This window comes from Lagopus muta, chromosome 8 (assembly GCF_023343835.1).
Source record: "Lagopus muta isolate bLagMut1 chromosome 8, bLagMut1 primary, whole genome shotgun sequence".
NCBI lineage: Eukaryota > Metazoa > Chordata > Aves > Galliformes > Phasianidae > Lagopus > Lagopus muta.
The window spans coordinates 6093368-6107810 of record NC_064440.1 but is presented as its reverse complement, the minus strand read 5'-3'; the positions used below and the strand labels follow the sequence as shown (position 1 = coordinate 6107810).

General features: G+C 42.6%; 1 protein-coding gene across 1 annotated transcript; it reads right to left on the bottom strand.

The window, feature by feature from the left end:
• Window positions 1-573: 573 nt before the first annotated feature.
• On the bottom strand, window positions 574-12539 carry MCM6 (minichromosome maintenance complex component 6). The gene is made up of 17 exons (XM_048953456.1): window positions 12403-12539; window positions 11571-11717; window positions 11067-11177; window positions 10354-10603; window positions 9576-9741; window positions 9350-9495; window positions 8671-8821; window positions 7920-8061; window positions 6784-6925; window positions 6542-6649; window positions 5768-5923; window positions 4644-4772; window positions 3981-4142; window positions 2815-2950; window positions 2396-2563; window positions 1774-1913; window positions 574-1102 (listed from the first exon to the last, which is right to left on the bottom strand). The coding sequence occupies exons 1-17, from the start codon at window positions 12510-12512 to the stop codon at window positions 989-991; spliced, it is 2478 nt and encodes an 825-aa protein (XP_048809413.1). The 5' UTR covers window positions 12513-12539; the 3' UTR covers window positions 574-988.
• Between the last annotated feature and the right edge of the window lie 1904 nt (window positions 12540-14443).

The following is a 14443-nucleotide window of genomic DNA, read 5'->3' as shown; positions in this document are numbered from 1 at the left end:
CACTAGCTGTACTTAAAATATCATGGTATTCTTTGAGCTTTTACAAATCTTTCATAGGAGCTGGTATCAGGTTGATAAGAATTAAAAATATTTGAATATTTGTCTTCTAAAATAATGTAATAATCCCATGCTGTACAGCACATAACTAAGACCAATATAAATTTAAGCAGAATTTTCTTATATAATTATCTGTAAACAAATTTACTAATGCACTCCTAAAAATCCCTCTCAAACAAAGGCACTGCTCAAGTCACTTACGGGTCAAGACATTCCTCTAGTTGGGAGGGTTTTGCCATTCTGACCTAAAAGCCTTGCTTTGGGCTCAACTGTTTTAAATTTTCTGTTCTATATATGCAACAGGAGCATGCACAGCTTATTGTATCTAAAAAGAAAAAGCAGTAATCAGTTTTCATTATCTGTTACTGGCATTTAAATACTTCCTAAAACAGCAGCTACCATGGAGGAAATTTTATCTTTGTCAAGATACAAAGGGTTTAGATCACTAATTTTTTAGTCTCAAAACACAGTCGTAGAAAATAACCCCACATACCAGTAACAACAAATCCACCCCCAAACACTGAATGGTCTTTTATTTACGTTAGTAAGAAAAGCAACAAAAGCCCACAGCATAAAAAGTCTACCAAACACAATAAAACAATGAATATAAGAAGAAAATTCCTCTCATTTAAAACAGAAGTGCCTACTTCACTTGACACTAAAAAGAGCTATTGCATGTGTCTTCTCTGCATCTGGGTGATGATGGTGAAACCCAGAAGTAATAATTAAATTAATTGATGTTATTTCTTTAAGAATTTCCAGGTCTGCTCAGTGTGTATGATCAACCATACGTCACTAACTGCATACTGGTGCATTCCAAACTAAAGCACTGATGCAAATTTGTTAGCTATACAGCAACCATTGCAAGAATGCAGAAAGAATCCACTTCCCAACATGCCACTAGTCAGTTCTACAGTCCAGCTCTCAACCCTCAGTCCTCCAGCATATAGTTGGGGTTGACAACCAGGTATGGGTCTTCATCAAAAGTCTCCTCTTCTTTGGAACCCCTCAGGCCTGACTGGGACAGTTCGATCAGAATGTGGTCCTGCAACAGAGAAAAAAAATGTATTCCAACAAGAACAGAAAGGATTGTTTGTCCTTTTTAAAAAGACATCTCCTTTTTCTACTAGCAGCACCTCTTACTGATGAATTATTTAACCCTTCTACCTGTGAATTCACTCTAATAAGTTCTTAATTCCAACAATTACCTACACATAGCTTGGTTTCTGGGAAGGCTTCAGTCTAGCATTTTCATTCTTTTAAAAATGGGAAGTGTTTTTTTCTTTCAAAAATCCCAAAATGTTAAATGAGTAACTTCTCTGCAAACATACATTTTGATTCTGGGAAGTAGTATTTTCTACTTCAGAGCTCTGTGTTATGTAAGACACAAGAACTAAGATGCGCTGTTTGTATTTCTGCACGCTACTGCAACCAAAACTAAAGAAATGCAGCAAATCAGCACTTACATGTCTATAAATACATAGCAGAAAATAAAACAGCACTTCAAACTCTTACTAACACACACTTCTAATTCACTTCTGTGTCTTGTCTGTACCTATTTTTAACAAATATTTAACAAGAAAGGCACTTATTCTGCATCAGCCAGCAACATGAAAGCACAAAACATATTTCTCAAATTAGGAAATTCTGCTAAAAATGAATCAGTGCAATGTATCTTAAGACCTTTCTTCTCCATGCACACATCTTTGTACGTACATAATGTGTAAGTCGGTGAATGACTTTCTCAATGATCTTCTTTTTGTTTATTAGTTCTTCTTCCGATTCGATTTCAGATTCTATTTCCTTCAGATACCAATTAATAAGTTCGCTTTTCTTTAATGACGAGTCATCCTCTTCTGCAAATAAAAGTTATACTTAAAAAAAATCTCATTACAATGCCGTTCCACATAATTAGAATAAGTGTTACTACAGTATGATACCTCTCAAATCATAAAAGAAAAGGATTTCTGTGATAACAGTTATAATGCTGAAAAGATAGTCACACAACAGCCTGTCAGGCTCCCTTGCTGTTCTTGAAACATGTTTTGTACAGAAGACTGCTGTATCGTGGTTTAATTTGAGACAGATTGAGAATTTCATCCTTCAGCTGTATGCATCCATGAGGTTCACAAATTACACGAGCAGCCTAGCAAACACATCAGACTGAAGCTGCAAGAACAAGCAGCAATGAGGACTTGTACCACCTTTTTCTGAGTAAGGATGAAAGATCACCATCACACAAAGATTAAGAATTCATCCTTCCCTTGTAAATGTCAGCAAAGAGACAACTCACACATGGTGATGCTACTCAGTCTGCCAACTTTTTAACAATTCTTACCTTCCTCTGCTTTTCTGAGGCGCAACACAAGAAGATTAGAAATTCGTCGGTACTCAGAGAAGCCCAGCCTAAGGGAAGCTTTGGGTGCTGCATCCTTGTTCACGTCCTCAGAATGGCCACCTATCCCATTCACAAGACCATTGACCCCAGCTGGAGCTTCTGCTTCCCCTGTTTGGACACATGATCAACTCTGTAATGCCTTTCAGCTAGCTCATCTGAGCCACTAAATAGTGCTGCACTCACCAGTCAGGCAAGTGGAGCACACAAGAAGGCTAAAGAGAGTTAAGGAGCTAAGATTCCTAGACCTTGTGAGAAGAAAAACAGGTGGGAAATTGAAGAGAAGCATACACACAAACAAGGTAAGCTGTAAGAACTGGAGGTACGTTTCCCCTTGGAAAAGTTCTCCACAAATATTTTACCATTGACTCCGTCTTGCTCTTCTTGGTACTCCATTTCCTGCTCATCATCTTGGTCCAGATTGATATCAGGTGTCTCAACTCTAATGATGGATTTATTTAAAAGCCTGAAAGCTTCCTTCACGTGCTTTGGATGAACCTGGGGAAGATTTAAAAAAATACACATTCTGGTAGCTCCAAAAATTCACCCTGATCGTGGTGGTCTTTCTACCCATCTCACCTAATTAATTGTGAGCAGTAAAGACCCCACAAGTTACATTACATCCTGCTACAAGTATTCTGCATTCACATAAAGTTATGGAGGAAATAAGCAGCCTGATGGAACGTTTCAGGCTTTAGCTATCATGTGGAGACAACAAATTTTAGCTCATTCAAAGAAAGATCAGTAGAGCATGAAACATGAAAGATATGGGTCTAAACAAGGACAGTGAAAAAAGTTATAATTAATGAGATCCTCCTATGGAACTGAAAAGCAAAAACTGGAGAAATCTTTTCTTGCTGAACCATACTAAAAACTGTCTGTTTCTTCCTAAGTTGAATTTAATTAAAAAGAATCCAGTGGATGACCTTATTATACAACCAGTGTGTAGGTTTCTATCACGTGTGTCATGTGCAGTCATACTGCAGTTAATGGTCATAACACAATATGCATTTCAACTGTGGCTGACAGAGGAGGAGCTCACATCACAAATACGTGCCTGACTGGATCTCTCTGCATACTCTTATGGGGGTTCAGACACCTTAAACAACCCTGGCATTTTAGATTGCTGGTCAGAGCAAACTGTGAGAAATTATAAACTGAGCAAGATTAGAGAAGGCAGCACCAGCAGTCCTGGCTGGTAGCAATCAATAACTGTTCCTCCTCTGTGGAACGATTTGACAGGTAAAATGCTGAGAGCCCTGAAACAACAGTCACACAAAAATATGCATGTTCTCAACTGGAGCCAATGATCTCTGGCTTTTTGTTGTGTTTTGGGTGCTTTTTTGTTGTTGTTTTTAGGAAGCAGTGCTCCTGGTACACAAATTCAGGCCGAGCACAATCACGTCACAAACGAAAGCATGATCCCAGCTCTCCTCTTCACTCACAGAATTTAAATACATAAAATACCTTGGTCAAAAAGCCAGAACTCCCACAACATTTATATAAACTTCCATCAAAAACCCAATACCTCATCGCAGCAATGCATGCGGGCCATAGCTTCAGACAAGCGAATCATGCTTTCCAGCTGCCTCACTGTGATCCTCCAGGAGGACTTGGTCACTCCAGAGCCGTCACGCTGCCGAAGGCGTTTGTACTGCTCCACTATGAAGTCCTCAGACTCTTTAGATATCTTTGTGAGATAAGATGGGAAGACAGTTTGCCATGTCAAAAGCATTGAAGTTTATGCTTCTGAAATTAGATAAGACTTCTGTACTAGCTACAGCTTTTCTTCGAAATACTCTATTCTATCACACACAGCACACATAACTAGAATGACCATCAGATTAGAATTATATTGCAGTAACGACTGCAGTAACAGTTATATTACAGTAAGTACTCTGACTCACCAACTATTCTACAGATTTTTTTTATCAATTCTTTTTTTCTATTCCACTGACTTGCTTCTAAGCACAATTCATGCTTGTCTTTACCAGATTGTTCTGTCTGTTTACCTTTCATTCTGCATACAAAGTACTAACACTGACTACAGCTTTGCATACATGCTTTTTAACCTGACTCTGCACATCAAGAAAACAAACTACCTTCCACATGAAAATGAAATGGAAGCTTGCAAAACTCAATAAAGGGAGCTTTCTCATATGGAATAACTTACACAAGAAAGTGGAATTACCTTTGGTTTAAACTGTCTCGCAAACAACAGGTACCTTCTGATATCATCTAATGAATAGACACGATCAACAGACTCTTCTACTCTGGCATGCAGATCCACTATGCGTCTGGCAATGGCATAATCTGTCACCTGGGACATCAGTGCTCTGTTAGATCTCTTTCACAGCAGCAGCCAAACATCAAAACAACAGCTATATTCTTCCTCCCATCCCCTTCCCTCACACTCCTCATGGCTGAGCTGGTCTTTCCAGAAGAAGGACACGCTGCCAGAAGACCTGGAGAATGCCCTGAAGATTTATAGTATGAGCAAACAGCCAAGAATGAATGAAAGGCAGTTCTAGGATTTACAACCTCCTGGAATTCTCCTGGGTTACAAGTTAGCCATAGAACAGGCAGAAAGCAGCACTTTGCAGCGTGGGAACTGCTTGCTTTCTTTATAGCCTGCTCTATCTATTTCAATAGCCCCTTCTTAATTACATCATTGCGCTGAGCAAAGCAGTGGAAAGAATAGTACTGACCCACCATTAATCTCTGTATGCTCCCAAGGCAAACGCCACACAGACAGGCGGTAGCCATCTTAACCTCAGTGACTAGCAGTTTGTAAAAATGCCTATTGTTGAGTTTGCAGGTCAAATCATCACAAGAAGAAAAGGCAGTATCCTTGTATTCAGCAGAGCATATTCAAATTATACTGCCAGATTTTAACTTTGCAAACAAAAAAAGCAGAAGCAAGAGGCTCTCACGAGACCAGCTTCACCTAAAACTGCAGAGGGCCACAGAGATGGGCAGAGGTCAGGAGCACGTCATGTACAAGAGAAATGTCTGTTTACAGATGCGATGAAAGTAAACTGCTTTTGAAAGTACTAACTATCAGAAAAGAAGCAACAGACATAAACTGAAGTTATGATTAGATATAACTCATAGTTTAAGAAACAAGAGCAACAAAAAAAATCCACACTGTAGTGTCCAACATTGCTAAAGAGGCTCCTGAAGAGGCTGCAGAATGCTCAGAATTCACCAGGTCTTGGCCACATACTCAACAGTGATGTGCTGAGCAAAAGAACAGACTAGAGACCTCCAAAGGGCTTTTCTGATATCAGTTATTCTACAATTGCTCAAAGTTACCTCATTACATTCATCCACAAGGATGAAGAAGAGATCAAACCGAGACATGATGGGTGCTGACAGGTTTATATTCTGCTTCAGTGACTTAGATCTGTCATAGCGCCCGCCAACCGGGTTTGCTGCAGCCAAAATGGAGGTTCTGGCATTCAGGGTGGCCTGACAAAGAAATCAACAAACAAAAAAAAGACATAAACCACTCGCTAAACCAATGTACTGTAATTTGAAAAGATCAGTGTACCATCTTCTAGAGAACTTAATTAGCACGTTACAACAAAGGCTCTTCAGAAGAGTCCAAACTCTTCTAACCAATCCTTTCTAACCAGCTCCAACATTGTATCATCCTGCCCTGATACACAGCATAATGATTCGATATTTCAACGTTATTACACATCTTCCATCATTATTGAACTTATAAGCCCTTAAAACTGCTGTTCAAATCACCTTGCTTTCAAATAGTGCATATCTATGAATAATTCTACAAAAAAACAAATCTATACCATTTCAGGCTTATTTCAAGGGGGGGGATTTTCCCACACTAATTCCCATTTTCTCTTTCCTGCTCGCTGTCTCTTTTCTCCTTTCAGTAAAATATCTGATTCTTGAGGAGCACAAGGCCCAGAAACTTTGCAGATAAATGATTTCTCTCTCCCTGCCACAGTGAGGCAGCTGCAGAGCTGCCATGAAAATCTGACAGACAACGCCAGATCAGAGTGTACCACACACACACCTGGGCAATCTTGTAGACCACACAGCCAAAGGAATAGCACAAAGTACCTTTACTCCAGCTTTAGTAATGGATATAGTCTGCTGCTCCATTGCTTCATGAATGGCTACCTGATCCCTCATGTCCATTTTGTCAAATTCATCAATGCAACACACACCCTGCAGTGAATAATAAAAAGCAGGTGGCTCATTTCAAAAACTTTTGGAGCAAAAGAATCTTTAAGACAGTCTGGGGTCTTTAGTCATCAATTACAACAATTCCAAGGATGCAGGAACTGGGTTCCTGGACTCACATTATCTGCCAACATCAGTGCTCCAGCTTCAATGACAAATTCATGTGACTCTTCATCTTTCACAACAGCTGCTGTCAGACCAGCAGCACTGGAGGCTTTCCCGCTGGTGTACACAGCACGAGGACTGAACTCATCCACGTGCCTATGGAGAAAAGCAACAGTGCAGAATTGTGTTGCACAAACTTAAGCACTCAGACCAAAACCTGCAGAAACAAAGTAACTTTCTGGAATCACTGCTTTCAACTTCTAAAGACTCATCCCTTCAAGAAGCAACTGATATTTAGGCAGGTCCTCCTCTCAATAACAACAATTGAGTGAACCTTGGGAATTAATCCTTATCTAACTACAGCCTGGTTACACCAGCAGAAAAAGCAATCCAGACCTCCTCTCACAAGTTTTCTGCTGACTTCATGAGCCAACACAGCTCCTCACAGGTCAGGTAAACGTCAGTCAGCACAAAAGAAGAGCACACCACAGCAGGAAGCAGCTAGGCTGACCACAGGCCGCCTGAAGCAGCTGTACTGCCTGCAGGCAGCTTAAAGCAGCTTTTACTGTCTGCATATTTCTGAGATGCGGTGTGTGCTGCAGGGACCTCAGCCTTGTGGAGAAAGATGCAGTGATAAATGAGCATTGTAGCAAAATAAAACCATATTAAGTAGAATTTCAAGTGGAAAAAAAAAGATTATAGTTTAAGGTGCAGCATTATAGACATGATTATTTCATAATTACTGTTCAGATCTAATAGCTCTCTAGCTGAACAAAGTGATGGGAAGCACTAACTTAGACTAAGCTAAAACAAGCAAGAAAAAAAGAAAATCACAATTTAATATTTTAAGATGTGCTATTTTGTGTGATTTATAGTATTCAGTGACTTTCAAAGACATAGAATAAACCATACTTTCCTAATCACCTAAACAACAGAAACAAATTCTTAATTCAACTACTTGTAATTACCACAGGGACCTGTTGCATTTGCTTCAGGTCTATTCAAATAACTGTCCAAACAACTCCTGGAAAATTTTCTCAACTATTTTACTTCCCTCTTCTCTGTTGAATGTAGAAAAGGCACAGTACACATCTACAGCTCTGGTCACACTGGTCAGTATTTAAACATTGAGTTTTAAAGAGATCCTTACTTTAGAAACTGACTCTTGGCTGTACTGGGATCACCAACAACACAAACGTTGATGTCCCCACGCAGCGAAGTGCCCTCTGAAGTGGTCTTAGGAACTCCTCCAAAAAGCATCAGCAGGACACCACGTTTCACTTCATCATTACCTGCCCCAGAAAAAACACCCAGCTAAAAATCCATGTGCAACTACACATATTTCCTATTTTAAGGAAACTCGAAAACACTTGGGCATATCTGCTCCGAGTTTACCAGTTTCCTAAACTTCCACTAAAACTGCATTTATGAACTTGATACACTTTCAGGGAAGAAGGGCTCACAGGGCAACTGGATTCTTTACGCTACTACAGCTCAGAACGTGGACAAAAGTCCACTGATTGAACTTCTCAGACACGAGTCCTCAAACAAGTTCTGAGCCAGAAGCAGCAGCAAACATATATGCATGCACATCTATGTACATCAGTGTACAGATTAGGAACTCCTACATCTTTTGAAGAAGGCAAATATAAAGAGTAAAGTTTCATAGTAAATGAACCAATAGCAAAACCAATCATTTTGTCTACTCGTGCAGGCCCTAATGATTTCATGTAAGTCTGCAGGAATTTGGCTCTCTGTTTTCTAGTGTAACCAGTTCTGAAGGGGAGCATTTGAGATCAGTGATACTGAGCCTCAAGAATTACCCAAATGGTGCTACACAGATAGCAAAAAGAACTCATATGTCACAACTGAAATCCCTGAAGCTACAACTGGAGTCTTACCATGGATAGTGGGGAAGAGGCTGGTACACAGATTATGATAGAGGTTTTTATCTTGGCTCATTTCAAACACCTTTTCCCACTCTTTCACTGTCATTTGGTTTTTAATGCTTTCTGCAGTCTGTTCTTCATCTCGAAGCTCTTTTCCACCAAACTAAACAAGGGAAATCAAAAGAATAAAAATAAAACCATGACAAACATGATCATTACTGAATGCAAGTACTGCACACCAGAGCTTACACAAACTCGCCCTCTAAACTGGGTAGAAGAACGCATTTATGAAGACGAATCATAGGCTAAGGAAGTTCATCATCTTATACTCTTAGAAAACTAGGAAGCATAAAAACAATACAGACAGCTCCGTAGGAAGCAAATGAAGTCTAAGCTCGTTCCATGGGCAAAAAGACAAGAGGTGCTTGTTTGTTCAGAAAGTAAAAATAGAGCAAAAAACCCCACCAGTACAGCTTCCTTTGACTAAAACTTGCCTTAATCAGAACTTAAAAGATCTTGAATTGCTCTGGAACAAGGCAAGAAACTTCTACATTCTGAAAATTGTGTAATGCACACGAGGTTGGTACACATACATATTTAAAGTTTTGTACACCCTCATCCTGTAATTTGAGGTAAGAATACAGAGCAGAAATCATCAATAATTTTCTATCTATTTTCTTTCCAGACTCACCCGAGGGTTTGTTGGTGCAACGTAACAGGCTAAAAAGACCAGTTTGTAGGACAGCTCCCTGACTCCAAGGGCACGAAGTCCCCGGACTCCTTCAGCTTCATAGCCCTCCGTCCCACTAACCCGTGAGCCAGTTTCTGCACGAACCCCTGCCAAGAGAATAAGAGTCAGAACAGCTGCAACCACAACAAGCTGCACGGCATCGAGGTGATGAGCAGTCGCAACAAACCTGGTGTTGACAGCTGAGCCACATCAGGCACAACAATCAGTGATCCTGTGAAGTCACATTTGTCACCTGCTTGAGCAGATTCCACTGCTTCTGCACGCAGGATCACTTCCATGCTTCGAGGAATGCTGCCCCTGGGCAGCTCGGCCTGCGTCTCTTGAATGCGAACCTGAGGAGGTACAGAGCATTAAGCACTCAGATGTCACCAGATCTGGAAATGCTTTGAAAGCTAAGCTGCTAACAAATACAGTAGGAAGCATTTGCTTGCAACCATCTGTTTCAATCAGGTGTCTTGGGTAAGCTTAAGAGGATTCACAGGGACCACAGTGCGAAATCTGAAGTCAAGGAAAAGCACTGAGGCCACTCAGATTCTACTCAGTGCAATGCTTTATCGTGAGATGCGATGTGCTGAGGATCCTGCAGAGTAAATCCATGTGAAAGAGTGAAACACCGCAGATACAAACAAGACACTTCTTTTCAGACTTGCATGAAATAATTATGCATGACATATCTGTGACGGCAGACTGACAAAGGCTTGAATACGTGGGTTTTCAGTGGCTTGCTTACCTAATAAATGTCCTGCAATAAAACCGTTTAGATTCTATTTATAATTTCCCATGCTTAATCATAATTCTTCAAAGAAAGAAAGAAACAAGGTGCAGAAACTCCAGTGCCTTTATTCAAGGTCTTTTTAATGTGCAGCGGCAGCAACACCTTTCAAACACCACAGCAACATCACATCACCATTTGTCACCCCCCCAATCTAACCTCACCACTGTACCTTTTGGAAATCAACGAATCTTGATTTGTTTGTGTCCAGCAGGAATCTCCTTCTGTTGGCACAGACTGGGTTTCTGCAGATGTTTGGCTGCGTGTACTTAAATTGCTGTTCCACATCCTTAATCACTGTCTGGCAGTCTAGGCACAGGAAGGTGCCACTGACCAGCTCTGGATGAACTGGGTGGGTACGTACCACCTGCCCACTGATACGCATCAGCGAGCCAATTTTGGCAGACGTCAGCTCTCGAATCCTGTGTAGAACAGAAATTAATTCCAGATTAAATTCCTAGTCCAGCTGACACTTCATGCCCGGAGTACTCAAGTAGTAGCAGTATGCTTTCATTCCATTTGTAACAAAAAAGCAATTGTAACAAGCAAAAGAAACAAGGTTAAGAAAAACAACTTCCCATTTTGTCATTTTACATACTTTTAGACTAACATAAATTACATCATCGGCACTTCAAAAGCAACACATTATATCAGATTGTAAAACACAAAAGTTAAATTAGTTTGTCAGTATCTACAATCACTTCCAGTCCAGTATATGTATGATTCACAAATGAAAAACTGTTTCATAAAATCATGCAACTTCTTCACAATTGTACAGGTTAAGTGCACCTTCTATGCTGTATAACGAGAACATTTTCAATACCCTTTGACATCTTTTTCCAGTAGTGAGAATATTCTAGTTTCTAAGATTAATAATCATCTTACTTGTGTCTGGTAGGCAGATCCTGAAATGCAACATAGAAGTCCTTGCTTGCAGGAACACTTCCATGGTCTCTAGCAAAAGTCCTTACTGCTCGACAAAGGTAAGGATAAACCCTGAAATGAAGGAAATAAGTTTAATTTCTATATGAGATATCAAAATGTCTTTTTCACTTTAGACTACGTCACAGGCTTGTATCATATATTTGCAGGCTCTAGCTTAAAAATATTTTCACAGTGAGAAGCTCTAGAGCTTATCCTGCATTCTCATTCTGCCCACCTATTTCTTTATCAGAGTAAATGAAATTGCCTTGTTCACTCGTCGTTTTCAGAAAGGCTGAATTAGTAACTATGAATTAGTTAAGAAATAATTTTTGAATCAGTAAAAATAATTTCCTAAAGGTGAGGTTTTTCAGGATACCAAAAGCAGATGAGGTGAGACCGCAGGTGAGACCTTATGGGCCTGCGACTGCTGCACTGGTCAGATTTCAGGCAATCCATACACTTTACCTGTAAAATTCCTCCTGAACAGTGGTAGAGAGCTGCTGATTGAACTGCTCCAAATCCACAAAGCTCACAGTGAGGGTGTTCCGCTCCGGCCGGATCAGCTCTTCAGCATCACGCAGGTATTTGACCTCCCCATCACTGTTCTGGAATCTGAAAGCAAGCCAAGGAAATGAGTGACAGTTATACATCAGTTAGAAACCAAATACTTCTGGATTCAAGAGGGAAGAATTGTATGTGCAAGAAATCAATGGCACCCCACATCTCTTCCAGCAATGTTCTCTCCCAAGCAACAAGCCATAGGACAAAAGGAAACAGCCTCACATTGCAGCAGGTCTTTAGGTTGGATTGTAAGGAATTGTTTTCATTTTAAGGGCTGTGAAGCATTGAAACAGACTGCCCAGGAAGCAGTTGAGTCACAATTCCCGGAGGTATTTAAGGACACAGACACAGTGCTTAAGGACATGCATTAGCTGCAGACTAGGCAGCGAAAGGTTAACGGTTGGAATTCATGATCTCAGGGGCCTTTTCCAACGCCAATGGCTTTCCCTCTGCCCCCATGACCACGCCGGCACACACGCAGGCCAGGCCTGCACAGCTGCTCTGCCACACGGACTGCATTCATCGTCCAACCAGGACCCTGTCTGCCTAGTTCTGCTCCCTCAGCACCCCTCAAGGACGGCCTCCACATTTCCACAACAAGGCTCGGAGGGACCTCGCGACGTTACCACAGAGCACCTCACAGCCGGGCCCAAGCTTTTCTGACGGGAACGAGGGGCAGGGCCGCAGACCCGCCGGGACGGACCCTCCCCCCTACACACACCCCGGCCGCACTCACTCCTCGAGGAAGTCCTGGAACAGCTTCTGGCACTTCTCGGCCACCTCATCGCGCAGTTGCTGATGCTGCTGCGCCGCACCCGCGCCGCCGACCGCCACAGCCAGATCCATCGCTCCCGCTGCCGCCCCGCTCCCGGCCCTCGCCCCGCCCACCACCCTTCGCGCCGCAGCCGCGCCGGCCAATGGGTGGCCGCCGTCCCGCAGAGCCCCGCCCCTCGCCCCGCTCTTCCTCTTCCCTCTCGGGCGTTTTCGCGCCAAAAGCGAGCGGCGCCTCAGGGCCGTGGGCGGGGCTCGTGCCACGCCGTACGCGCACGCGCCTGGCGCCTCGCCTTTATGGCCGCCGGGCGCGCGCCGTCGGCAAAGCTTTGAGCGCCGCAGCCCGTGGGGATCGAGCGCGCCCCGTAACCGCGCGTTGAGTCATCCCAGAGCGCGCGAGTCCTGCAGGTGCCGCCCCCATGGCGGCACTGGGACCCGGGGCTCCGAGCTCTGTCAGGAAATGGCTACTCTGCGCTGATTACACGCACGGCACGTGCGCTGAGTGTAACGCGGTGTGAGCCAGCCCAAGGGCGGGCGCTTGTGCGCTCGGCTGCGGGCTGCCGTGAGGCGGCATTTGCCGAGCGACGGCACCGTGCGGTGACAGCTGCTGGCGAGCGATGTGCTGCCAGGAACAGCTCTGAGGGCTGTGAACAACTGCTCGGAATTGCAGTGCCACCTGCAAAGACATCCTGCTCTGCTCGAGCGGGAAACGCTCCTGCAATTAAGGCAGCTAAGGGCTGGTTGTTGTTTTTTTTTCAGTTCTGAAAGACTTCAGAGACTCTAAAAATAAAAATCTAGCAGTGCACGTTTCCTGCAAGTGTATGTTACAGTGCTCTTACTGTGCAGCACGCAGTCTTATTTGCAGAATGGTAAAAGCAACTCATTGTAACATTTTCTTTTTAGGGATTTGCAGTGAATATTGAAAATTAAGTGTCTTTGCACTGCACTCTCACTGCTTAGACTGAAATAGAGATAAACCCAAGCTGGTGTTTGTTTCATTCCACAGGTACAACGTGCTTGGTCATCATTGGTTGGCCCTCAGCATGCATAGTGCTGTCAAAAGAATAATTAAAGTGATTAAAAAGTACTTCTCCAAAAACATCCCTACTGCTTCTAAAAGCATGTAACAAAGTTCAGCTCACCATTCAGAGGTGGAGGGCAGTCGGTACCAACCCTGCCCCAGCTGCAAAAACCACGGTGAGGAGAAGCTACGTATCCTGGCACCAGCACTAACAGGGCAGCTCTTGGCTGAAGCCAGCTGGTGTGCTCCCAGCCCATCTGCTCTCTTCTAGTTCTTCCTCTTTGAAAAGGCAGCCTCTTTGGAAACCACCCGTGACAGAAGGAGTCTGAAAGACTCCCCAAGTTTTATCTGGAAACTGAAACACACGGGCTCAGTATCTTCCCTGGGAAAGATCCTGTGGGGGAAGCCTATCAGTTTCATTATATCTTCCTTTTGTTATCAGGAAAGCCTGGAGGGGCAGAGATGAGATGGTGAAGTTACTGGCACAATCAGTGTGTGAAAAAAACATTTTGCCCTCTACGTTAAGGAATAGCTGATTAATCTTAAGCACTTATTACATGAATTCAAATCAAAGAACAAGCTTTCAAGCTTCAGAAATGTCTGCAAGAATATCAGTGTTTGGTTTTTTTTTTTCCCAAACAACTTGAAAGCAACTACAAAGTTTTGATTGTAGTGAAAACATGCATGATTCTGACGGAAGATTTAAGTACCCACAGACTAAGGGAATTGTATCTGTGTATGTATCTAAGGACACAAAGTGAGACAGTTGTTTATTCCAAATGTACTGGAGAGCGTGGGACCCGAGCATGATGCATATGAATGATATGGAACAACATGTGGAGATCGATCATACTGGATGGAATGGGATGGAATTAATTTTCTTCCAAGCAGGTGACATGGTGCTATGCTATATACATTCGTGACTAAACAATGGATGCTGAGCAAGACGTAAGGAGCAGACACAAACAGGCAGCTGACCTAAACC